The sequence below is a fragment of the Pteropus vampyrus genome, unplaced genomic scaffold (genome assembly GCF_000151845.1).
Source record: "Pteropus vampyrus isolate Shadow unplaced genomic scaffold, Pvam_2.0 Scaffold6, whole genome shotgun sequence".
Lineage (NCBI taxonomy): Eukaryota > Metazoa > Chordata > Mammalia > Chiroptera > Pteropodidae > Pteropus > Pteropus vampyrus.
This window is the reverse complement of record NW_011888787.1, coordinates 13203317-13229051: the sequence shown is the minus strand read 5'-3', so window position 1 is coordinate 13229051 and position 25735 is coordinate 13203317. Positions and strand designations below refer to the sequence as shown.

The following is a 25735-nucleotide window of genomic DNA, read 5'->3' as shown; positions in this document are numbered from 1 at the left end:
AAAAAGAGAGAGAGAACACGAATGAAATACAAGCATGTAACATGAGGACTCGACCTAGTCGGGAGGGTCCGGGAAGGCTTTCTGGAGAAGTGATGTTTAAACTGACACCCAAAAGATGAAAAAGAAAGAGTTAGCCTGGTATGAGGTGGGTGGTCAAGTGGGGACAGAGTTGTCAAGAATATTCATTGCAACAAAAACAGCATGTGTGAAGGCGCTGAGGTGTACAAGAGTGTGGCACATTTACAGAAGCAGAGGAAAAATAAAAAGTGAGGAGTGAAAGCAGAAGACGGAAATGGAGAGGCTGGCAGAAGGTCTTGGAAGCCTTGTTAACTGTTTTGGACTTTATTCTAAAGACAGGAAGAAGCCTTTGCAGGATTTGTTTTTAAAACACAAAGTATGTTTTTTAAAAACTGTCGTTGAAGGATTGACACTACCCGACTTTAAGCCTTACTATACAGCTGTACTAATCAAGACAGTGTGGTGCTGGCAAAATAATAGACAAATCGATCAATGGAACAGAATAGAGACCCCAGAAATAGGCCCACATAATAGTATGTGTCAAGAGAATGAGAAGACAAGCCACATACTAGGAGAACATATATGCAAAAGACATATCTGATGAAAGATTGTTATCTAAAATGTACAAGGAACTCATAAACCTCCACAATAAGAAAATGAACAACTTGATTAAAAAATGTCTACAAACCTGAGCAGATACCGCACCAAAGAAGACATACAGATGGCAGGTAAGCACATGGAAAGATATGCAACATCATATATCATTAGGAAATTACAAATTAAAACAACAGTGAGATACCACTGTGCACCTATTAGAATGACCAAAATCCAAAACTCTGACAACACCAGATGCTGACAAGGATGTGAAGCAATAGGAGCTCTCACTTATTGCTGTGAGTGTGTAAAATGAACTGAAGACAGTTTGTGAATTTCTGACAAAACACACTCTTCTCATGTCACCCAACAATTGTGCTTCTTGGTATTTGCCCAAATGAATTGTTACGTCCCACAAAAACACTGCACACAGATGCTTAGAGCAGCTTTATTCATAGTTCCCAACAGTTGGAAGGAACCAGAATGTCTTTCAGTAAGTGAGTGGATCAATAAACTATAGTACATCAGATAATGGAATATTTTTCAATGCTAAAAATAAATGAGCTGTCAAGCCATTAAAATACATGGAGAAAATAAAAATGTATATTATTAAGTAAAAGAAGGCAATCTGAAAAGACTATATAATATATGATTCCAACTATACGACATTCAAGAAAAGGCAAAACTAGCCAAAATATGAGTGGATGTCGGGGATAATAGAGAGGGAGGAATGAATAGGCAGAGCACAGAAGGTTTTTAGGTCAGTGAAACTGTTCTGTATGATACTATAATGAGATTACATGTTATTATCCATTTGTCCAAACCATAGAATATACAACACCAAGAGTGAGCCTTAGTGTAAAGTGTGGACTTTGGGTGATGATGATGTGTCAGTGTTGGTTCACCGACTGTTACTCTCTGGTGGGAGATGTTGATAGGGAGGGAGGTTGTGCAGTGAGGGTGTAGAGGGCATATGGCAACTCCTTGTACCTTCTACTTAATTTGGCTGTGAACTTAAAACTGTCCTAAAAACAAGTTTATTAATTTTTTAAAAAATGGAATTACAAACTTAAAGAAGAAAAAAAATAATCTCCTGGTTTTTTACGAAGAGAATGGACTGGAAGTGAGCAGGAGTGGAAGTTGAAGAAGCCTCTTCAGTAATTCAGCGAGAGGTGATAATAGTTTGGACACAGAGGTGACAGTAGAAAAGGGAGAAGTGAACAGACTCGAGATGTATTTTGATGTTAGAATTGATGGAACTTGCCAAGGAATCGGATCTGCCAGTAAAAGAAAGGGACAGTCAAGATGACCCTGATGATTAATGAAATTGTTGAGAAGTAGAAGATGGGAGGGAGTCGGGGGTGGCCATGGAGCACTGGGGTTTGGGAAGGGGAAGTCGAGGCCCACTGTGGTTGTTGAGTCTGAGATGTATGTCTGAGGTATTGAATTGGAAATACTATGTAGGTTACCTTTGTTTGTTTTTACTTTGTGGCAATAGAAGTTTCACTCTCTAATGCCAGTTTCTCAAAAGTGACTTTTCCTGATTTAGTTTTTTAACTTTCCATTTGCATAATCTAAAGCCCCTTTTTGATGGTTTCTCAAAAATAAAAGAAAAATCTGACTCAAATATGTATCAAGTGTCAAATTCTCCAGAAAACTTTTGCAGTTTTGAAATGAGTTTTTCCAGCTCTATTTCTATCCCTACAGAGGTTTCAATGACTTTGAGGCCAAGTTTCAGACAGCTTGGGCTCAGATACCAAGTACCTCTAGTAGTCTCAATGAGGAGGAACATCCTCAGAACCTGGGTGCTTAAGAACTCTAGTTCAGCTAGAAATACAGAACCACACATTGCTTATGCGACTTACTATGCTGGATGGTACATATTTCCTTATTTCTCAGTTGTCCCTGCGAGACTGAGCATGTGAAAGCCGAGGATTTTATATTCTTAGCATCAGCATGGATGCAGTACTGGATATTTGTGTATTGGATTAACACTTAAATAAATCTTCCATAATGTAATAACACAGTAAGGCACAAAAGATAAGATGTGAGGGGAAATGGGAAAGGCCAAGAAGAAAGTCAACTTTTAGCCACTGGTTTTTTCAGTGAGAGACGCAATGCTGTCTTACCTGAAGTCAAGTCAATGGTGAAAACGATAACCACACAACCAGTATCTTCTCTATGCAATGGCAAATAACAGGTTTGACTGATTTTTTTCACTAAATTGACTAACTTAATAATTTAGTAGTAATTTCGCAGACTTCGCAGACTCTTCTAAGACTGCCACATTGTCAGTGTAAGTTGTAGTTTGAGGATATCTATAAACATTTCTATGAAAGCTCTAGATTTTACTTTAGATGTTTAGAAGTTTAGATGCTTTCTTTTTGGCTTTTAATAAGAATCGAGTTTTTTCCCATCAAAAATATTTACTTTCTAAATTAAAAAAAAATCATTTGGTGTTTAAGGAGAAAGAAATAGCACTAACTTTTTGTGATTATAATTTATTTGCTCAATAGGTATTTTAGTGACTACTGTCCCAGAGACTCTCTGGACCACAAGCAAAGCAATTCACTTGTAGAGTTTGCACTCTAGAAGAAGACAAATTACAAACAAATCATGTTTGGGGTAATAACTTAAGTGCTATCAAGAAAAATTAAGTAGGTATAAAGAGATGGCGTGCAGAGAAGATGTGTGCATTTTTAGACAGGGGACAGGGTTAGCCTCTCTGAGGAGATGACATTTGATCTAAGACCAGAATGAAATGAGGGCATGAGCTATGGGAGGATAAGAACATTCTAGACAGAAAAGAGAAAGTGCAAAGGCCTGGATAGGTACACAATTACTTTTTAGTGTATTCAAATACAAACTTCAATTATTTTCCTTTTTATTACTTAAAATAGGTACTTTTATTTAAATAAGCAGGACACTAGGAGAGTAATTACCATATAACCTTCCGAAATTCCTGTTTTCAACTGTTTGAATTTAGCGATAGAGACAAAACTCCAGTGGTTAGAAATTATTGGCTGAATTGCGGGAACACATAAAGTCATTTAATCTGTTTATGTTCTTGCTTCTTTGTTCAATTATCAACTCCCCTCCTGCCACGGAAAAGAGATTTTTTTTAAAAAAAAATTATAAACAATGGAATATATGAGAGTTAGAATGGACTCAGGGCAAAATAATCTGAAGAGAAAGTTTACTAAGCTTGTTGAGTCTAAGCAGTACTTAAGGGCTCTGAGTAAACATGTTAAGATCTCCCAAGCACTTGAGAAGCGTTCGTTTACTCCACACATCTGAGAGCTGGTTTTAACCCATGACTTTCACTTCATAAAGACTATCTCCTGAAAGCTTGGCTACCCCCACTCTTTTCACTGTCTCCATAGTTTTGCCTTTTCCTGAATGTCATGTAGTTGGAATCACACGGTATGTAGCCTTTTCAATTGGCTTCTTTCACTCGATAATACACATTTAAGAAGTTTCCTCTATATCTTTTCATGGCTTAACAGCTCAGTGCCTCTGTAATTTAAAACTGAAATAAAAAAACAAAAGAACGTTCTGATTTATGATCTAGCTGCTTTCAAATAGTCCACTCCACTTGATATAATTCAGGATGAGTAAGAGAGACATTTAATTTATTCATTCACTCAGTCATCAATATTTATTGAGCATCTCCATATGCCAGAAACTAAGCTAAGTGCTAATATATAATCATAGCAGTGAAAAGGATAGATAAATGTCAATCTTTATGATCTTCCTTCCAGTAGAAGAGTCAGACAATAAACAAAAACAAATTAAGTAAGTAAGCATTATAGAATAACAAACATACTTGTTGAGTATGTCTCCCTCCTCTCATTTCTTCCTTCCTTTCTTAATCCTTTCAACATTTTTGCTTTGAACTATTTTTCAAGCATTGGTAAGGCGCCAGGAGTCTATCATTTTTTATCTGGCTTTGCTATAGATTCACTATAAGACCTTGGGCAACCTTCTTTCTTAGGACTTTCCCTGGCCCATAGAATGGGGATGACACTCCCTGCTTACTACTTAATTGGGAGGAACAAACAAATTAAAAGCAGTGAACTTGCTTTAAAACCATAATAATACTTTTTATTTGCCAATCAGATCTAGTCTGATTAAATTAAAAATTAAAACACCTTTGTCTTTCTTACTAGATTAAAATTCTTTTTTTATGTACGCACAATTCAGTTCAACCTCCTTCAACACATAAATGTGATAGTTATCACTGTTCTTTCCTCACTGTGACCTGCCAGCAATGCAGAGCGAGATGCGCTCTTTATGTTGCACTTCAGCACAGCACAGTTAGGAGAGAAAACTGCAGCCCAGAGCACCCTTAATTACTTCTGCAATTTGTGTGAAGACTGGATTTTTCTGGGACTTGTGAAAATGACATAACAAGAGAATGCAAATATAAAAGATACCTAATTTCAAACCTTTAAGACTAGTTTGGAAACTTTAAAAAGAGGGAGCCTACATGACATAAAACTTATTGGAGAATCTGTCTTCAATCTGTTTCCAAAATAGTTGGAAAAGTGATTCCAGAGAAAGGCCATCCATTGGGTGAATCTTCAAAGCTGACAACTTTGATTCCTTCTGTATGAAGAAAAATCTCTTCTGATATTTTTAGTTACTGCAAATTTATGTGTAAGATATATAAAATATAAACATAGATGTATTTTCCTCATCCTCTATTTTTAAAAAATTAATCTGGGATGCTTAGGCTTCGCTAATGCATTCCTTTACAGGTGTGTAATGACACATTGGGCAGAAATTACTTATGAACTTTCCTTCGGGAGAAGGTGACTTCATTGAATGTTAGAGCAATGACTTTGGGGGGTTCCACTGACCATCAAGCCTAGAAAAGTTAAGGGGCCCACCAGCCCCATGTTTGCCAAGAGCTGCTCCCAGGCACCTGCCACCCTCTGCTCTTGCTGCCTGGGGCTGTGCCCACCGCTGGCCAGCCAAGGTTCCATGACAGACAGAACAGAGGCCCAGTCAAGCCTCTACACCAGGCCTTGCAGCTGAAACCTTAAGTTGGAAGAAAAGAGGCAGCAGTGGTAGATTTTTTTTTAGGAAGCAGGACCTGGAAGGCACATAATGGAGTACTAGGGATGGAACGGATCTTAGAGGCCCAGAGAGGGGTGAAGACTTGCCTTCGACCACTGATTGAGTTCCCTGGGTAGGTCCCCGGGTGCCTGCCCTCACTATGTCTGTTGCCTCTCAGAGCAGGGCAGAGTTCTTCTCTGGCTTTCCAGATGCTGTGGCAGGGAGCTCCGAGCCTGCCATGGTGCACTAGTATCCAATGCCATCCTCTTAGAGAAGCCACCTGGCTGCCTGAAGGAACAAATCAAGGTCACGTCATCTGCGTTAATGCTCAGCATTGTACTCATTGCCAGCTGATATTTTTACTACTTATTTCTTTACTATTTGTCTTCTTTACTGAAATGTAAACTCCAGGGTATCAGGAACTTTATCTGTCTCCTTCAAGACTGCAACTCAGGCCTAGAAGAATGCCTGCTGATTCATAGTTGGTGCTCAATAAATAATTGAGTAAATAAACAGACATCTATTTTTATCTCTATAATTTCAGAATTGCTTTTCTTAGTTTCTGATTGATACTTAATCATCAATGGTTTAGAAATTACAGTTTTTAGTTTCTCCCGATATGTGTTTATTGCTCTGTAAACATATACATGAGATGTTTCTTTTTTAAAGAAATATATATATATTTTAAAATTACAATTAACATATGACATATTAGTTTCAGGTGTAAATACAGTGATTAGACGTTTATATAACTTACAAAGTGATCACCCTGATATATCTAGTATCCATCAGACACCATACATAGTTATTATGATATTATTGACTCTATTCCTTATGTTATACTTTATATCCCCACAACTATTTTGTAACTGCCAATTTGTACTTCTAAATTCCTTCCCCCTTTTCGATCACTCTCCAACCACCTTCCAATCTGGCAACAATCAAAATGTTTTCTGTATCTATGAGTTTGTTTCTGTTTTGCTTGTTTGTTTGTTTTATTCTTTAGATTCCACATGTAAGTGAAATCATGTGGCATTTGTCTTCTCTGTCTGACCTACTACACTCAGCACAAAACCGTCTGGGTCCATCCATGTTGCTGCAGGTGGCAAAATTTCATTCTTTTTTTAATACTGAGCAATATTCCATTGTATATATATCCCACCTCTTCTTTATCCATTTACCTATTGATGAACACCCAAGTGGCCTCTATTTCTTGGTTATTGTAGATAATGCTGCGAAGAACATATGGATTCTCCTGTCCCTTTGAAGTAGTGTTTTGGGTTTGTGCAAATAAATACCCAGAAGTGGGATAACTGGGTCCTTCTTTGTCTCTTGTCATAGCCTTTGTTTTAAAGTCTATTTTGTCTGGCATAAGTATTGCTACCCTAGACTTTTGTTTGTTTGTTTCCATGTTCATGAAACATCTTTTTCCATACCTTTACTTTCAGTCTGTGTGTGTCTTTCGATCTGAACTGAGTCTCTTGTAGGCAGCATATGTAATTTTCTTATCCATTCAGCTACCTTGTCTTTTGACTGGAGCATTTAATCATTTATGTTTAAAGTAATTGCTGATAGATATGTAGTTATTGCTATTTTATTATTCATATTTCTTATCTTTTTTCTCTTTCTCTTTCTTCTTCTTTAAGAAGTCCCTCCAACATTTCCTGTAATACTGGCTTAGTGGTGCTGAACTACTTTAGCCTTTTTTTGACTGGCAAGCTTTTTATCTATCTTTCTATTCTAAATGATAGCTTTGCTGGGTACAGAGATCTTGGTTGTAGATCCTTGTTTTTCACCACTTTAAATATTTCCTGCCGATTCCTTCAGGCCTGCAAAGTTTCTGTTGAGAAATCAGCTGACAGTCTTATAGGAGCTCACTTGTAGGTAACTAATTGCTATTCTCTTGCTGTTCTTAAGATTCTCTCTTTGTCTTTAACCTTTGCCATTTTAATTATGATGTGTCTTGCTGTGGGTCTCTTTGGGTTCATCTTGTTTGGGACTCTTTGTGCTTCCTAGTCTTGTATGTCTATTTCCTTCACCAGGTTAGGAAAGTTTTCAATAACTATTTCTTCAAATAGGTTTTCAATTCCTTGCTCTCTTCTGGTACCCCTATGATGCAAATGTTAGTACATGTGATGTTGTCCCAGAGGCTCTCTAAACTATCCTAGTTTTTTTGGATTCTTTTTTATTTTTGCTGTTCTCACTGTTTTCTGCTACCAATTGTCTTCCAAATCACTGTTTCATTGAACCTACTGATGATTCCTCCTAATGTATTCTTCATTTCAGTTATTGTATTCTTCATTTATGACTGGTTCATTTTAATGTTTTCTATCTTCCTTTTTATGTTTTATATCTCTTTGTTAAATTTCTCATTGAGTTCATTAACTCTTCCCCTAAGTTCATTGATGGAGACTCAGATATTGCAGCACCCGACTCTGCATGAAGGGTGAAGGAGGGCTCAACAAAGGAACAGTGGATTCCACCGGCACTTCTGTCTAAGAGAAAGCTGCCCCTCCAGCCCTTGTCCTGAAGCCAGACAACTCAGTTCCTCCTCATATGTCCCTTGTGCCTTTTGAACTGCTACCCCAGCGCTGGAGCTCAGAGAGAATGAATCTGTCAGCAAGTAAGTCCCTACACACAGGCCCTTTAAGAGGAATATCTATGACTGCAGCAACCCTTCATCTCACTCAGCCACCGTCTCTGCTGGTTTTTACAGACAGAAGTTGAGGGGACTTCTCTTCTCAGAGCTGGAACTCTGGGCTGCAGAGTCCGGTGTGGGGTCAGGACCCCTCACTCTTCTTGGGGGATCCTGATTCTCATCCACCACATATGGGTGTGGGACCAGTCCATTTTGTGTCTCTGCCTCTTCTACCAGTCTTGAGGTGGCCCTTTCTGTGAGTCTCTAGTTGTAGGACTTCTGTTCAACTAGATTTCATTTAATTCTCAATGCTGGCTGTTCTGTAGTTTAATTGTAATTTTGATGTGGTCGTGAGAGGAGGTGAGCACAGTGTTTGCCTACTCCGCCATCTTGACTGGGAGCCCCTTGAGATGTTTCTTTAAGGATCCTGTTATCCTTTTGTAATATAAGAAACCTCTTCCTTCCCATGGAGATTACCTGTAAATAGCAGTGTGGAAGATTAAAGCTGAGAGCAGTTAGGAGGAAGCTATTATAAGTAGGGGGTAAGAACCTAACAACAGTGGAAGGATGATGAGAAATTGAATTCAGAAGCTGCTTCAGAGGACAATAGTCTTGGCAGCAAATTTCACATAGAGAGTGAGTGAGAGAGAGAGAGAGAGAGAGAGAGAGAGAGAGAGAGAGAGAGAGAAATCAGGAAGGAATCTGAGTGTTCTAGCTTGTCTGATGAGGTAAATGCTGATGCCATTAACTGATACGTATACAGAGGGTAGGCTGAGTTGGTCTGAGAAGAGAATGGTGAAAATAAGATGATTGGCTTTGTATAGTTTGATCTTGAGGTGTGTGTGAGACATGCAATTGGAGGTTTCCAATAAATATTTGAGAACTGAGTTTGGAGCTTAGGAAAAAGGTGAAACTAGAAATGTACAGTGCAGAATTGTCTGCATATGTGTGTTGGAGAAAGCTGTAGATGAGAAAAGCCAAGAAAGTGTAAATGGATAAGACAAAAGAATGAGGATACAGCATTCGAAGAGGGGATATGCACGGTGAGAAAAAGCTGGGACTTCGGTCAAGTTAATTAAGCTTTCTGTGCCTCAGTTTCTTCATCTGTAAACTGAGTTATTTAATAGTACCTCTCTTGTAAAGTTGTTGAGGAGGTAAATTTATTACATACAAAATGCTTATTTAGTATAGTGTCTTAAACATAAAACAAGCTATATAATTATTTTCTATATATAAAAGTACATTTAACATAATATTGAAAAAAGAGAAGCCTGTTAAGAATACTGAGAAAAAGCAGTTGGAGTCAGAAGAGAATGAGAGAGTACAGAAGAGCAGAAGAGGGTGGATGGTCAACAGCGTCAAACATTACAGAGGTCCCCGAAATGAGATTCATGAGGAGCCTCTGGCTGCGTTGGTTAGGGAGTCATGTGAGTCCTTAGAAAGGTCAAGCTCAAGAGAACAGTTGCAGCAGAAGCCAGACAACATGGGCTTAAGAGAAAATGGAAATGACCTCCCTTCAAAGATGGTAAATTGAATACTTTCACTTCCTTCCACTCCTACACTTCACTGACATAGTAATAAAGGGTTTTTTTGTTTATTTGTTTGCATAACAAATGAAGAAGAAGAAATGGCAAGAGATGATAGCAACAACATTTTGGAAACTGAAAAGCAGAGGGATGAATGTTAATTTACTTAGTTCAATTAAGAAAACTGAAAACTAAGTTTGCGATGGGGAAAGCCCAGAAAAAAGCTGAGTTGCTCTACAAAACCCCAGAAAGGCCCCAAAATGAGAGGTTTTAGGTATCTCCGAGAGTGAGGTTGAAATTTAAGATGAAAACAGAAAGTCTGCTTTAGTGGCAGTTAAACCCTTTTCACCCCCTCATCCTGCCCTACACAACCATAACTTTCCCCTGCCCTTCACAGCCATAATGGCTGTCTCTCTTCCATCGGGCAGAAGTCTTGGGGGCAGAGAGGGTGAACAAAATGACTTTGACCTTGGAACACCACAGTCGAAATGGAAGGGTTAAGTGGAAGTCTATATGCGAATGGTGACATATCCCAACTCCATTCCCAGGATGCTACAACTGAGTTTAAATCTTCTGGGAATGAGAGTGAAAGATTTTTTTTTCCTCTGGATGAGTGAGTACTCCAAAAGAAAAAAACCTAAAGATATTGATGGTCAGGAGTCCTAGCAGGATGGCTAGTAATAATATGAAGTAACTGGGAATCTTACACACATATCCTTCAAAACTCCATCTAAATATAGCCCAAACTCAACTTCCCCTTAGCCAGATCCCAAAAATGCCTACAGCAGCTCCAAAACTACACAAAAGGAAATCAAGTAGAGGAGACTTCCTGATGGAAAGAGACAGCCATCTTAGCCAATTATAGTTAAAATGCCTTACTTTTAATAGCTGTACAACCATGTGGACCTATTGCCAGGGCTCATTCCAGGACCTGGGGAGCAAGAGACTGGAAAGTTTCAGTTACATTAGCTTCAAGATTAATTTGCTTCTGATAATAGCAATAAAATTTCAGAAAACAAATTAATGTTTAATTTAGAATTAAAAGTATGATAATAAAAAGGAAAACATTAACTGAAGAGTTGAAATATAAAGTTGAGAAATCTTCCGGAAATTAGAAAAAAAAGGTAAAGATATAGAAAATAAAAAATAAATATGAGGAAATTTAAAAATCAGCCCAAATGGCCCATAATTCAAATAATGGGAGTTCCAGAAAGATAAGATAGAGAAACAGAGGAGATGAAGTTATTAAGGAAATAATTTTGGATGGTTCCTATACTGTAAAGGGTTGTTGTGTATTTAGGAGAAAGCCCGGAAAATCAAGGCCTATCTTGTATAATCTGGGAGCACTGTGGAGAAAGAGAAGATTCTAAAAATACACAGAGAAGGAAAAAATAGTCATATGTGAAGTTTTGGAATCAGAATAGCTTTAGACTTTTCATCGGTAGCACCAGAAATTAAAAGAGAAGAGAGCAATACCTTCAACATTCCCAGGGAAAACTACAACCTATAACTCTAAATTCAGCCAAAATATTAGTTAAATGTAAACATTGACTTTTTAAAATATCAGACGTGCAAGGATTTAGAAAGTTTATAACAAGTATTTTTTGAAGGATAAGTGAATTAATATTCCTTCAACATGCCAGAAAATTTGTAAATACTGTTTAAAGTTGATAATCAAGAAAGGTATAAAACATGGGATTTACAGATTTTCAACTAACCACCAGAGGAAACCTCATTAGGCTTTCAAGGGGTTTGGGGGATTTGGGGGGCGGGGGGCGTCTGAGGATTGACTCGTGTTCTATCTTGTTCATTTTGTAGTATTCGATTTTTTAAACCATGTATTAATTTGATCAAAAATAATTTTATTTGGAAATCAAAAAGGAAGTGAATGGAAAGTGAGATGTTGAAAACAACAAGTATAACAGAGTTAGAGATAGAGGCGGTGGGAGGGCGAAGCATTTACTCTGTGCTTGAGAGTGTTCTTTATACATATGAAGCTCTTTATTTCTCACAATGACTGAAAGAGAGAAATATCATTATACCATTTTAGAGATGAGGAAACTGAGGCTCAAGGAAATTAAAAGAACTTGCTCAAAGCCACGCAGCTGGGAACTTGCACTATTAAGGCTGAATCCAAGCCTGTCATGTTCCACTACATAACTCTGAATGCTGGCAAACAGAAGAGAGATGTTTATATCGGGACCTAGCATAAGAGAAAGACAGCGAGTTTTTGATAGCAGAAACACAAAAATATCAATGTGAGTTGAAGGTAAAGAGTCACGAGAGGCCAAGAATTTCAAATACGAGAGAGAGAAGGAATAATTGAGCTGAGCCTTAGAAAGTTTGGGGAGAGTAGCACAGTGATATGGGCAAGAGTTTACCTGGGAAGGAGTAAAGCTGTGGGAGGAGGTACAGGTGGGTTAGTTGTTATTAATAGAACTTAGAGAGGAGGGAAATTGAAGTGGTGATAATGGTTTCTCCATGAAGTAGGAGGCTAGTTTTCCTCCTACGAATAAATTAGTAAGGGGAGTGTTGGCTCTTTACAAGAGGTTGGGGGGAGGAGAGGAAGTTGGAATGTGACTGGGGCATTTAAGAAAGAGAGTAGTTACTAGATGTAGCAAATAAAAATACGGCTCACCCAGTTAAATTTAAATTGAAGATAAACAACAAATATTTTTTATATGTCCCAAATATTGCATGGTATTTTCTCTGGCAACCCTTAAAGAGACACCAAAGCATGCATAAAGGACAGTAAAGCTGCTTTGAAATCAGAAGTTTGGAATGGAGCAACCTCAGTGTGACTTGGTAATCAAAGGGTAACCTCGGTGCCATGGGAAGTAAGGTAGAAACATTGGGCTTGGCTTCCAAGCAGCAGCGGAAAGGGAGCTGGGCTAACAGCCAGGAGATAGCTTGAGGATGCAGTTCTTACAGTCTCTCCTGAGAGTAATGGGAAAAGACATGTGTGGGAACCAGAGATTTGGAATTGGCAGGAAAGGCATTGCTGCAAATAGCTTTGCCTCTTTTCTTATTTTGCCTGAGTGGTCATCCACATTTTATATCTCATAGGTGTCTAGTAAGGATGAGAATTACTAAATAATCATCTGCAAAGTATTTGAGCTCTTTGAAACATTGGATCAGTATTAAACGTTGTTCTCACCAACAGTATTCATAAGAAAAGGACTGACTTACCGGACATAATTCTTTGACATGTTTGAGGTTTAACGTGGTGGTTTGGAGTAGTGGTTAAGAATCTGTAGCCTGTCTATGGTCACAGCCCACATTAACCAATCTGCTTAATATGTCTGGGACTCAGTTTCCTTGTCTGTAAAATTAGCATAAGAATAATACCTAGCTTGTCATCGTAAGGATTAAATGAGTTAATGTGTGTAACACCTAGAATCTGGTACACAAATACTAAAACTACAACCTTACATTGGATATTATAGGTAGATAATGAGAGATTTTTATAAAAATTCATTAGACTACCTTTGTATATACTTTATATACATAAATAGTCAAGAAAATCCGTGGTTTTAAACAAGACATACATGGCAGTGGGGATAGATAAGTAGGCGAGCACAGAGGATTTTTAGGGCAGTGAAAATACTCTGCATGATCTACTTTAATTCCTCTCCCTTTAAAGAAAACCCATAGTGGGTGGGGTGGAGTTTGACAAGTCCCCACATTTGATGGATACATGTCATTCTACTATGGCTCAAATCCATAGAATGTACAATACCAAGAATAAACCCTAAGGTAAACTATGGACTTTGGGTGATAATGTGATAATGTAGGTTCATCAATTGTAACAAATGTATCAGTCTGGTGAGTGATGTTGATAATGGGGGAGGCTATGCCTGTGTAGGGGCACAGGGTATATGGAGAAAACTTTGTACTTTCTACCCGATTTTGCTGTGAACCTAAAGCTGCTCTTTAAAAAAGTACTAATAACAATGAAGTGGTAAATAAAAATAAAACAGGAAAGCATTTCCACACACATACACAAAATGCTTCATAACAAGAATAAATAAAGGACATTCGTTAGTACACTCTTGTTGCAAGTTTTACCTGCAAAGGACGTTCATTAGCATATCTTACTATATATTTTATAGACATATATAGTCAAGAAATTAGTACAAATTTAAAACTTTAAAGCTAGAGATTTGCTTCCCTTCAGGAACATAACTTTCAACTCCTTAACTGTTTATTGACTGAAAGAGTGTGACCTGGAGACACGGCATTCTGAGTATTAAAGTTTTGGAACCCAGCTCTGCTGCCCACTAGTTGGGATGTCTAGAGATTTAAGCTGTCTGAGTGGCATTTCCCTCAATGGATAAAATGACCCAAAATGCCTGCCTGCTTCACAGAGCAGGAGTGTTTAATTAGATAATCCTATCACCTGCCTGAGAGAGTCTGGTTGTGTGATCCACTTTAATTCCTCTCCCTTTAAAGAAAACCCATAAGTTAGTGGGTGGGGTGGAGTTTGACAAGTCCCCACATTTTATTGTGCTGGCTTGACTCAATATATCTCCCCCTTTGAATGATTTGTGTCCTCAAACCCTATCGGAGTTGACCCTAGAGTCTAGAGGACCTGGCTTTTGTTTCTAGGTTGTAGGCACGGTCCTGCTGTACTGTTGCTGAATTTGTGGGTATGTGCTGGGTCACTGATGAGGGCTTTCAGACAGCTGTGAATTAACTGACACTTGATTTTTTCTTTTGCCTACTCATGAGATCGCAGAAGCCAGGGGTCTGTTGTTTATTCCTGCAGCCTCTTTCTGAGTCATTCAGGTACAGGGTGTGTCTATCAATTGAAACTGCACAACGGAGTTTTGCGTTCACATCTGCAGGGATAGGAAGCCAGTGTGATCAGGTACGGGGTGAAACGCCTTTGTAGCAGTAGGGCAGGGCAGAAGTGCCCTGAGCTTGTCACTTGGGCAGAGCTGACCAAAGTCGCCTCTCGTTTTCACGTTCTGAAGTAGCCTCTAATCGAAAGGAAAGAGTGGGAAAGTTAACCTTGAGATTTAGGGGCGCCTCCCAAGTAGAAATGAAGAGAAGGGCATCCGCCCCTCCACTGGGCTGGGTCAGGCCGGGTGGCTCTTCCCCTTTGGAATTTTCTGAGCTGCCCAAGTTTTCAAAAATCTCTCAGACCCAGGCCGCTGCCCACCTCCTCAAAGGAAGGCCTCTCACTACTGGCCAGAATCTGGGGCAACTGCTTGACTTGGCGCCCGGTTGAAGGAGGGGAACCCCCGCCCAACACCTCACTCGGCGCTGGCCCATTTCACCGTACGCCCCGGGAAAGGCACTTTCTGCCCCTCAAACCGCAAGTTCCGAAGCAGCAGCGGCAGGGGGGTGGGGGTGGAGGTGGGCAGAAGCGGAGGAAACTCCGGAGTCATTCTCCCACCCCGGCTCCTCGCCTCCCGCAAACTGCTCGCAGCCCCTTCTCAGCCCGTTCCCCGGAGCGCGACGGGGCTCCTGTTTCCCCGCCACGAGCTCGGGACCCCGGTCCTCCAAGGGCTGCGAGGCGGGAAACCTGGGAGGTGCGTTGTGAGACGCCGGGCTGTCCTTGGGCCCCACGGGACTTTTCAGGAGAAAAATTGCCAAAGGCTCTTGACCCCCTCTCTTTCCTAAGTCCGAGGAGAGTGGCCTCCACCAACCCGAGCCGCGGACAGCGGGACGCGGGGCGGTGATTTATACATTAGAGTCCGGGGGACACCAGGCTCCACCCCCTCTTTTCTCTCTCCCTCGCTCTCTCTCTTTTTTTTTTTTTCGGTAGCCGGCGGTTGGTTGGGGGCTGGAGGGGGGTCTTTCATTTGTTTCTGCCCCAGATCTTTCCTGGACAGTGAGTCTCAGCAGCCGAGATCCGGGGGGGCGGCGCCCAGACGCCGGCGGAGGGCGTGGGAGACTGAGGCATTAACCTCTCGCCGTCTCTTTTAAGGAAGCGGATCAGCGGGCGCTGAGCGACTTCGTCGGGCGGCCCGCGCGCGCCGCGGCGAGCGGTGCTGGCCAATGGAGTTGCGGCTGCGGAGGGAGGAGACCCCGACGGGAGTAAGTTTAGAGAGCGACGCTGTCAGGCGGGGGCAGCAGCAAGATGACGAGCGCGCAGTGGAGACCGGGAGCTCGCCGAGCGCAACTTTGTCCCGCCTGAGCGAGGTAGGAGACGCGCCAGGGGCTCCGCGGCGCTGCGCGGCCGCAGGGCTTCGGTGTCAGAAAAGAATCGTTAAATCGGAACAGAGCAAAACAAAAACTTCTAAAACATCCATCTCTGGGCTCTGGAAATGTGCATCTCTGAGCTACTAAGGAGCCCTGCCCTGTTGCTTTGGTCTTGGGCACTTGCGATTTATGAAGTTTGGAAAAGAGTCACGTCCCAATTGTGAAACCGACTTGGGATGCGGGAATAGGGGAAGCTGCAGCTGGCCGGAGTGAAGGCGCTTATTTTTCGAACTCCTATAGACAAAGAATATGGGGCGGGGTGTAGGTGGGTGTTAAGGGCTTAAATTTGCACTGCGGCGAGCAGGGTGTGAATTAGAGGGGGGAACCGGGAGCTTCTGGGCGCGAGCCGCCTTTGCTGTCTCGGGCATTGGTGAGATTGCTCTCGCCTCTGTTAGTCCACTTTTATCTCATTGCTGCGTTACCTTGGAACACTTAAACAACTTCCAAGAAGACTCCTGCTACCCAGGGCCACGTTGCATTCCCTCCACACTTCTAGTTTCTACGAGAGGAGGCAGCGTGTTGGGGAAGGACACAGTGAGTAAAACTAGCTTAGTGCCCCAGTCACGCCTTAATGGGAGCCTCTGCAGGATCGTTTTGCACTCGCATTAGGAATGTAAGTGGCACGTATTGTTATCGTCAGGCAGGAATGTAACTTCTCTTTGTGTGTTGGCTGTACCCACAGTCACCAAAAATACTCCTTATAAAATCAATGACTGCGAAACGTCTGGAATTTACTGCAATCTCTCACGAATGGTTTTCGCTGGGTACCTTTATGTGTTCTTGCACAGGCTTGCATGAAAAAGAAGAAAAAGGCGGTTGCTTTACCGAGGCGCTAAGTTTTCTTGTTTACCGCAAGGCCAGGGCGGGCTTGGCTGCCCACACCACGCTGCGCCCTCGGACCCTAAGCGCACCTGCTCCCAGAGTTATTATTAGAGCCCCCAGATGACTTACGCTGTCAAATGATTTTCGTGCAAATCTAATTTCTTGCATGGCAATTAGGAGGTGGTTCGGGTCTCTTTTGGCTGGGCGGTGACAGGGTGGAGAGGGGCGGCAGAGGTGTGTGTCTCCACCCTCGTTTTGGCTGCTGGGTCTCTTCCGCAGAGCCCGCGAGCTGGTGGTGAGCCCCGGGCTGAGGCTCCCGCTGCAAACGTGGCGGGGTGGGGGTACGGGCACAGTGAGAAGGTGGGAGAGGGGTTCAGTGGGGCTCGCTTCTGCACTTTTCCCATTTCCATTTGACTGGATGTAACCATAGGGAGAGTTTTCGTCTTGTCGAGTTGCAGTTTTCAGTTTGGGTAGAATTTTTGTTTTTGTTTTTCCTCCTTCTCTTCCCCTTCTCCCCTTTATTTTATTTTATTTTATTTTATTTTTGCAGGAAATGAGAATTTTATTATTTTTAAAATTTTGTCTCCCTGTCTTCTCTCCTAAACTTCCTGAAAAATCGACAAACTAAAGCAATGCCTTAGCTAGAATGAATTGTGCTAGTGTGCTGTGGCTTTTTCCCTGATTCTGTCTTAACTCGTTTAAGGCTGCGGTTTCCGAGGCCCTCTTCAGCCAAGAAAAAGATACGTGGAAACCCTGGATTTCTCTCATTGAAGCACCCACCGCAGCAAGTAAAGGCTCTCTCGGTCTCGCCCTCTAGCGTTCGCTGGAGAAGCGCCACCCGGGTTCCCGGGGACACTGCGCACCATGGGATCCACCAGCATCCCGCTGGTCAAGGCCCTCCGCAGCCCTGTCTCCGACTATGTCAACTATGACATCATCGTCCGACATTACAACTACACGGGAAAGCTGAATCTGGGCACAGACAAGGACAGTAGCATTAAAGTGACCTCAGTGGTGTTCATTCTCATCTGCTGCTTTATCATCCTAGAGAACATCTTTGTTTTGCTGACCATTTGGAAAACCAAGAAATTCCATCGACCCATGTACTATTTTATTGGCAACCTGGCCCTCTCAGACCTGTTGGCAGGAGTGGCTTACGCAGTCAACCTACTCTTCTCTGGGGCCAACACCTACAAGCTCACCCCCGCCCAGTGGTTTCTGCGGGAAGGGAGTATGTTTGTAGCCCTATCTGCCTCTGTGTTCAGCCTCCTAGCCATCGCTATCGAGCGCTATATCACCATGCTGAAGATGAAACTCCACAATGAGAGCAACAGCTCCCGCTCCTTCCTGCTCATCAGTGCCTGCTGGATCATCTCCCTCATCCTGGGTGGCCTGCCCATCATGGGCTGGAACTGCATCAGCATGCTGCCCAGCTGCTCCACGGTGCTGCCCCTCTACCACAAGCACTATATCCTTTTCTGCACCACCGTCTTCACCGTGCTCTTGCTCTCCATCGTCATCCTGTACTGCAGGATCTACTCTTTGGTCAGGACTCGGAGCCGCCGTTTGACTTTCCGCAAGAACACGTCCAAGGCCAGTCGCAGCTCAGAGAAGTCGCTGGCGCTGCTCAAGACTGTGATTATCGTCCTGAGCGTCTTCATCGCCTGCTGGGCGCCCCTTTTCATCCTGCTCCTGCTGGACGTGGGCTGTAAGGTGAAGACCTGCGACATCCTCTTCAAAGTGGAGTACTTCCTGGTGTTGGCGGTGCTCAACTCCGGCACCAATCCCATCATTTACACTTTGACCAACAAGGAGATGCGCCGGGCCTTCATCAAGATCATGTCCTGCTGTAAGTGCCCCAGAGGAGACACCACCGGCAAATTCAAGCGACCCATCATTGCTGGTGTAGAATTCAGCCGCAGTAAGTCGGACAACTCCTCTCACCCCCAGAAGGACGATGGGGACAACCCAGAAACCATAATGTCCTCTGGGAACGTCAATTCTTCTTCATAGAACTGGAAGCTGCGGACCCATGGGGAGCATTCTTGCATGGTCACCCACCACCCCGGTGTTTGAAAAAAAATCTCTGCCTTGACTCCTGCCGGGGAGGAGCTGCTGGAGCCAGAGGGAGGGCGGGGCAGAGAAAGAACTAGCGGTGGTGCCCGCCCGGTGTCTTGGGTAGAGTTCCTGTGAACAATGCACTGGGAAAGGAAGGGTGGAGAGCAGGTCCTGGCCGGGAATCTATTTCCTCCCTCCTGGAGCTTTGATTTTGCACTGAGCCAAAGGTCTAGCATTGTCAAGCTCCTGGAGGGTTCATTTGGCCCCTCCTCAAAGACTAATGTCCCCTTGTCAAAGTGTCTCTGTCGGGAGCTTTGAAGAGAAGAGGCTTTCTGTCATTTTAGTTCCCAACCCAGGTGAGCGTGTGCACTTCTGCTTCTCTAGGTATGCTCCATATCCTACCCTCCCTTCCTCTTCACAGCCCTCACCGAAATTCTTTTACTTTAAATTTTAACTACCTGGCATTCATCAGAGCTGGGGTGGGGGGGGCGGGTATGTGGCATGGTCCATTTCTCTATCTTCTATAGCTGATAGGCAGTGTCCGGGGAGAGGTGGACTGTAAGGAGATAGAGATGTAAAGCAATTTCATTTGCTGAGGCCAAAGTTTCCATGAGAGCTGGGTCAGTGTTTTGGAATTGGTTGTAGTCACTTTTTTTTTTTTTTTTTCATCTTTACAATGCAATGCGTTACAATATCATAGTCATTGTGGCTGAAATCTGCATAAAGAAGTCCAGCTTATCTAAATGGTATCAGCCAGGATCTTAGTGTCTGTCATAGGAGAAACAAATAAGCAACACAAAGTGAAAACTGACTGGGGGTGACTTTGTAAACCAAGAAAGATTTCCTAACAAATTTGTCTAACAAATACAACATCTGTCTTTGGCACTTTTGTTGATGTTTATTTCAGAGTGTTGTGTGAATCATTTCAACCAACAGGATGGTTGTATTTTGTTGTGTTAAAAGTATTTTCATGGTTTTTGAATGTATTTGTCGCAACATTTTATTGGATTTTTTTTTTAACCTGTGTTAACACCAGTGAATGTGTATTTCTTAAGAAAGTATCACCCTCTTATGCCTTTAAAGCATTACTTTAACTGATAGGGAACACCAGAAGTTTTCCAGTACAGCTGTTTATTAAATAGTTAACTGAAGATGTGTATAAATGTTACAAAGAATAAAAATGTATTGCTGTCTCTTTAGTATGGTTTTCAGTGCAATTAAACCGAGAAATGTCTTTTTTAAAAAATAGTATTTAATAGGTTTCTGACTTCTGTGGATCATTTTGCACATAGCTTTATCGACTTTTAAACATTAATAAACTGATTTTTTTAAAGATTTTGTTGTGAAGAGCATTAAAAAATAATTATTAAGACATTCTATTTGACTATGTGGCTCTTTAGAATCAAAATTAAGGGCAAACATCTGTTATCATTTAAAGGATTTTACTAGGGTGTGAAAAAAAAATGTGGTTTGTTTAGAAACCACTCTTTTTCAGGAAGAGAAACTTCAATATGTAAACATCGAAGAATAGTAAAGAATGAGATAAAAACCACCAACCTCTAAATACTACATCGGCAAGGAAATATCATCGTTCGAGCTTTAAATCACATTCAAGCCAAACAATAAAATACAGTAATTCTATCCTAAAACATGGGTTTGAAAGAATTAACACAGAACAATGTGGTCATAAATCTAATTTAAATTATGAAACTCAATGGTCAGTTCAGACCTATCTACAAAAGCTTACCTTCTTGGCTTTTTCCACCAACATGCTGGGGATATGGAAACAGGAGATAATATTAAATCATGTAATTTTTTTCAGGACGCTGTCTTGGTTTCTCCCAGCTTACCCTCTGAACAATATGGAACTATCGAAGTAGCAAGTTGTAGGATATAGGCTGAGTTGTATACACCTTTTATCTGAAAACTTTCAGTTCATAGTATCTGAAAGCGTTAATATCTAACCATTAATTTCTCCAACTATAAAATGAGAGCAAGGGCACTTCGCATGTATCACAGAATTATCGTAATAGTGAATACTTGTTTTGATTTTATCGTCATCTTCGTCGGGAATTAAATCTAAGTATTTTGGTGCATTTGGCTCCCCGGTGCTATTGTTATTTCAGAATTTGTGCTTTCAAGTGTCATTGAATATGCACAGGACACAGTTGTGACATGGAGATAAACCTCACCTAATAGAGTAGATGTCATTTCTGGGTAAGGTTAACTGTGGGAAACAGAAGTGTGTTCACTAAGGAAAACTTAGGTCACAACCTCCAGTTTCCTGAAGGAAATGCCAAAAATGCTCCGAAGACAAAAGACTGGAAACAAACTGGAATGTCTACCCATCTGTCTGCTGAGGTGGGAGGAGTGAGTTCATGTAACGCTCACTTCCTAGAGCTTTCATTACAGAATCAAGCATAATGGAAAAGCGAGTCTGTTTTGTGTTTCTGTGGATGATAACGTGTTCCTACTCTGGGACTCAGCGGTGATTCACACAGCAGGGGGGAAATGGGGTAGAGCAGCTGACCTTGGTGGGGAGTGGGGAGCTCATCAGTGGCTGGGAGGACAGCATCGCCTGCCCACCTGGGAGCACAGTATCCAGTGATTAGATATGCTTTCTTCCTGGAAACTCCAGACTGTGCATTTTATGTGAAGAAAGGTGGGTGGTTCTCCCAAGCAGACGTGTGGCAGATCCCTTGTCCTGGTCAAGAAACAATGGCAGGGGAAGGAATCCTTGGTTGTATCCCAACAAGAATATCTGTTTTTCATTCATTATATCCTGAAAATTGAGGATGGGGGAAAAAAAATACAAACACAAATCTCAGTAACTATATGTTTATACTAAAATAAACATCAATCAAGATTTGATTAAAACACACCTAGAGGTTTTCAAGAGAAGTAGAACAATTTGAGCAATACTTGACATATCCTTGTAAAAAATACCATGGGCTCATAAATATTTAGGAAAGTTACAAAATAACTTTACAAAATAATCAAATAATACTTTATTCCCAACATTAAATGTGATTATAATTTTATAGGACATTCAAATAATCTTATATAAAAAAATGCTTGTTCTTGCTTTTTAGTCTCATAAGTTGAAAAATTTATTCAATGAAAGTTGATCCAATGATAGTAGAAATTCAAAGATTTATAGTATTAAAAATTTGCATTCGTATTAATTAGATACTAGATTCTGTCTTAGCAATATCAGCACTTCAGTTGTGATCTACGGTATCTCTAATTTTTTTCCCCAATATGAAAAGTCTTATAAAGATTTTAACTTCAAATTGGATTAATTTCTGCTCTGGATATGGTCCTCGTTAAGGATCGGCCCAAGACAATATCTGGTAGTACTTCTAACCTACACTGTACATTTTGGATGATTTTGACTGTATGCCTCCATTCAGTACATTACTGAGACCTCTAGTGTTTTTCATTCAACTACAAATGTAGCTACTACTCTGAAGCAGCAACTTTAGAAAGACAATGGGCTCTGTTAAGGAAATCCTATGAAGTGAAGACTGGAAGTTTAAGTAATTCTAAATATTAGCAACCCCATTTTCAATAGAGATGCAAGGAATAATACTCGAGTGACACATTATAAAAATATTCTAACTATAAAACAAAAATTTGATCTTATAGTCATTGGTTCAAAAATTAATCTCTAACTAGGAACCATTATTTACCCACGGTATTTGCAATAAGTTTCTGTAATCTCTGTATAATGTTGTGTGTGTGTGTCTTTTTAATATCATTCGCTCCATACTCAGATGAAATGGTGTTTCCTGAGGACCCCTAACTAATTAGATCGAACTAGTTTGATTTCTGGTTTTCCAGCTAACTAGAGCAAACTAGTCTAATTTTTTCTAGATATGATTTAAATATGTTAAAGGAGGAATCATACGTAGCCCAAAGAAACCCTTATAAGACCTATTAGAATATTCTTTTTCTGTGGACACTTTATTTTCTCAGTGATGAGAAATTATAATAAATCGCACCTTTTCCTCCAAAATTTCTTCCTGCTTTTTTTCTTTTTTTTATATATATATATATATATGGCTTAATGTTAACTTCCTGCTTTTCTGATGCATGCTTCACATGGTCCAAAGAAAGGGGCTCAAAACACTTATATATACACCATCGCCTTCACCATCATGCTCATCTGAACTAGACCTATCTTTCAGAATACTCAAGCAAGCAAAATCTACTTGAGTAGTTAAAAAGCCTTTAGGTTGTCTACAAAGAAAAAAAGATTTTTTAATTAGTGGCCAAAAGAGACAAAAGAGGAGGATCAGAGAAAGATAACACTGAGGGAGAGTTCAGCCTGCATTCAATTTAGTCTTTTTTTACAATCCTTGACGAGAACTGGGACCAACAGAAAACTTGGTTCATGTTGAAAGTATTTCCTGAGGACCCCCAATACATCCTATGTCTGTCTCCTTGTGTTTTCTTCTCAGATTCAGAATTTCAAGTGCTTCTTATTCTTCCCGTGTTCTTTTTTTCATACTTTTGAGGACTGAGGGATTGAGAATCAGATTCAACTCTGGATATAATCATTAGCAAAAGCCAAGTGTGGATTGCAGATTTGAGCAGGCATTGCTCCGTTTTGTTTTATTGAAGCACTCTCATGTTCCGACCAGCCATCTCTTGTGGACAAACTCATTGTGGTAAATTCATACAATGGAATGCAATTTAGCAATTAAACAGGAACTACGACTGATACTTGAATCAATTTGCATAAATCTCAAAACCATTAAATTGAGGAAAAGAAGCCAGCCACAAGAGAACTACTGCATGATTCCATTTATGTGAAATTCAACAGACAAAACTAACCTAGAGAAATAGAAATCAGAACAGTGGTTGCCTGGAGGAGGATAAACTGGCACGGAACATGTGGGAACTTTCTAGATTGGTAACAATGTTCTTTATCTTAACTGTTCAGGGTGTTCTTTACTCAGGTGTATACACTTGTCTAAACCTGTCCAACCATATTCTTAAGCTGCGAAATTTCTAAAAACCAATATGGCATACTTCCACTTTCGAGTATAAAGGCTATTTGAGACTTTCTCTGTGCAGTTATGGAATAAGATCCCAAAGAGTTCAAGAGAATGGGGCAAAAGTTCCAAAGTGTTCCACGGAAAGAATTTATGCTCCTGTAGCATTCTCTTAGGACTCAGAACGAAATCGTTAAAATGCTAAATAATCGTGACCTGATACTCTGTGCTTCTATAGGATGAGAATTGGACTTAGTATTGGCATTTGCAATCCCTGAAGAATTTCTGTGTCTTGGAAGAGTCTAGGGTTGTAATGAAACCATCACAATAGAAGTTCACTGACAGAGGCTTAGGAATATGTAATGGATTGTAAATAGCTTTATTAAGAATGGATTTTTACACATCGGCAAGGATATTTCTACTGGCGACATAGGAACCAGGAACTGGAGTGTGCTACACTATTTCTTACCACCCGACCAAATATATGAAAGGCATTCAGACACATAATAACACTTTCCCTGGGGGCAAGCAGTACAGTCGTTAGAAGAAATGGGCAGAGACACAAAAGAAATGAAAGAAAGGCTTTGCGCTCTTAAAGTCTTCATAAGCTTTTGTGACTATACACATCGTTGGCCTACGCTCAGCCCTGTCTGAAGATTCTTTTTTTAAGGAAGCTCTAGGAGAAGCTGTGGAGAAGTGCCTCAGATGCTGCAGTGGGCCTGGGACAGGTCAATTAGACATAGAACTCTGGGAACAGAAAAGAAGGGGCAGCTTCACCAGGGCTGATGGGAGGGGAGAAGATAGTTGCTTATCTACTTCCCTAGAGCTCTAATCCCATTATTGTTCCATTTTTCTGCTGCATTGTTGATACCAGGGGCAGAAAGATCAACCCAAAGGGAAGCACTGGTGGGCTCAGGCTTCCAGCTGCTACCTACGCTCTTGATGCTGCACCCACCCGTTCACCTACCCATTCTACAAGAATGCTTGCCCTAGGCTGTGTGCTACAGATACTGGGCAAATGATAAACAAGGTTCTTCTCTTCCAGAGCTTACAAGATTTATTCCTTCAGCTCTGGTGCTTCCTTGGCTCCTTCTCTTTGAGGTCCAGGGAGCCTGATGTCAACACAAGAATGTCCAAACCTGTAAGTGACTTTTATAAGAGTTTATTTGAGCCAAACTGACAACAACTGCCTGGAAGCAAGATCTCAAATGCTCCCGAGAATAACTTTCGCAGTTTCTTTTATACATTTGATTAAGGAAGATTGCAGGAAGGTGGGAGTCAATGAAGTGGGGACTGGATTACAGCATAGTTAAAGAGTTTAAGTGCTCTCTTGAGGGTGGTTAAGTTTATTTCCATTGCTGCGTTAACCTAGATGCACAAGAACAATGGACAGGCCTCACTTAAGGCAAATATAAACCTTTTACTAAAAAAGGTATATGCCTGGGGCGTGACTACTCACCCTGACCTGCCCAATTAGGAATTTATGATTAGATCATCCTGTGAAGTTACTTTCCATTGAACCCCTTTTTCATCTACACTGATATAGCAAGGAACAGTTCTTTTCACGAGTTTGCTCATTCATTGTTGTACACTTCCCCTAATGTGTTGAGTTCTTAAGCAATGTAAAATAATTTTATTTAATAAATATCAATGTTCACAGCTTTTAATCTTTGGCTTTTCTTTAACCAATAATTCTAAACAACTTCAAGTTAAATAATGGGACATTAATTTTTAGATTTGGACTGGAAAAGAGTCCTTTATGTAAATATCAGTTTTTGTATTCATTTTTTTGTCGTTCAAGGCTCCAT

General features: G+C 40.9%; 1 protein-coding gene across 3 annotated transcripts in view; it reads left to right on the top strand.

Moving 5' to 3' along the window:
• The window catches only part of S1PR1 (sphingosine-1-phosphate receptor 1), a 150902-nt gene extending 130640 nt beyond the window's left edge, over positions 1-20262 (top strand). The window contains exons 2-3 of one of the 3 annotated variants that reach the window (XM_011368257.2): positions 15773-15987; positions 17573-20262. In XM_011368257.2, coding sequence (XP_011366559.1) covers positions 17734-18882 — 1149 coding nt within the window. In that variant the 5' untranslated portion in view covers positions 15773-15987; positions 17573-17733 and the 3' untranslated portion in view covers positions 18883-20262. Of the gene's footprint in view, positions 1-15772; positions 15988-16414; positions 16582-17144; positions 17230-17572 lie in introns of those variants that run through there. The other 2 variants (XM_023536228.1, XM_011368266.2) reach the window with 2 other exon arrangements.
• Positions 20263-25735: the final 5473 nt, after the last annotated feature.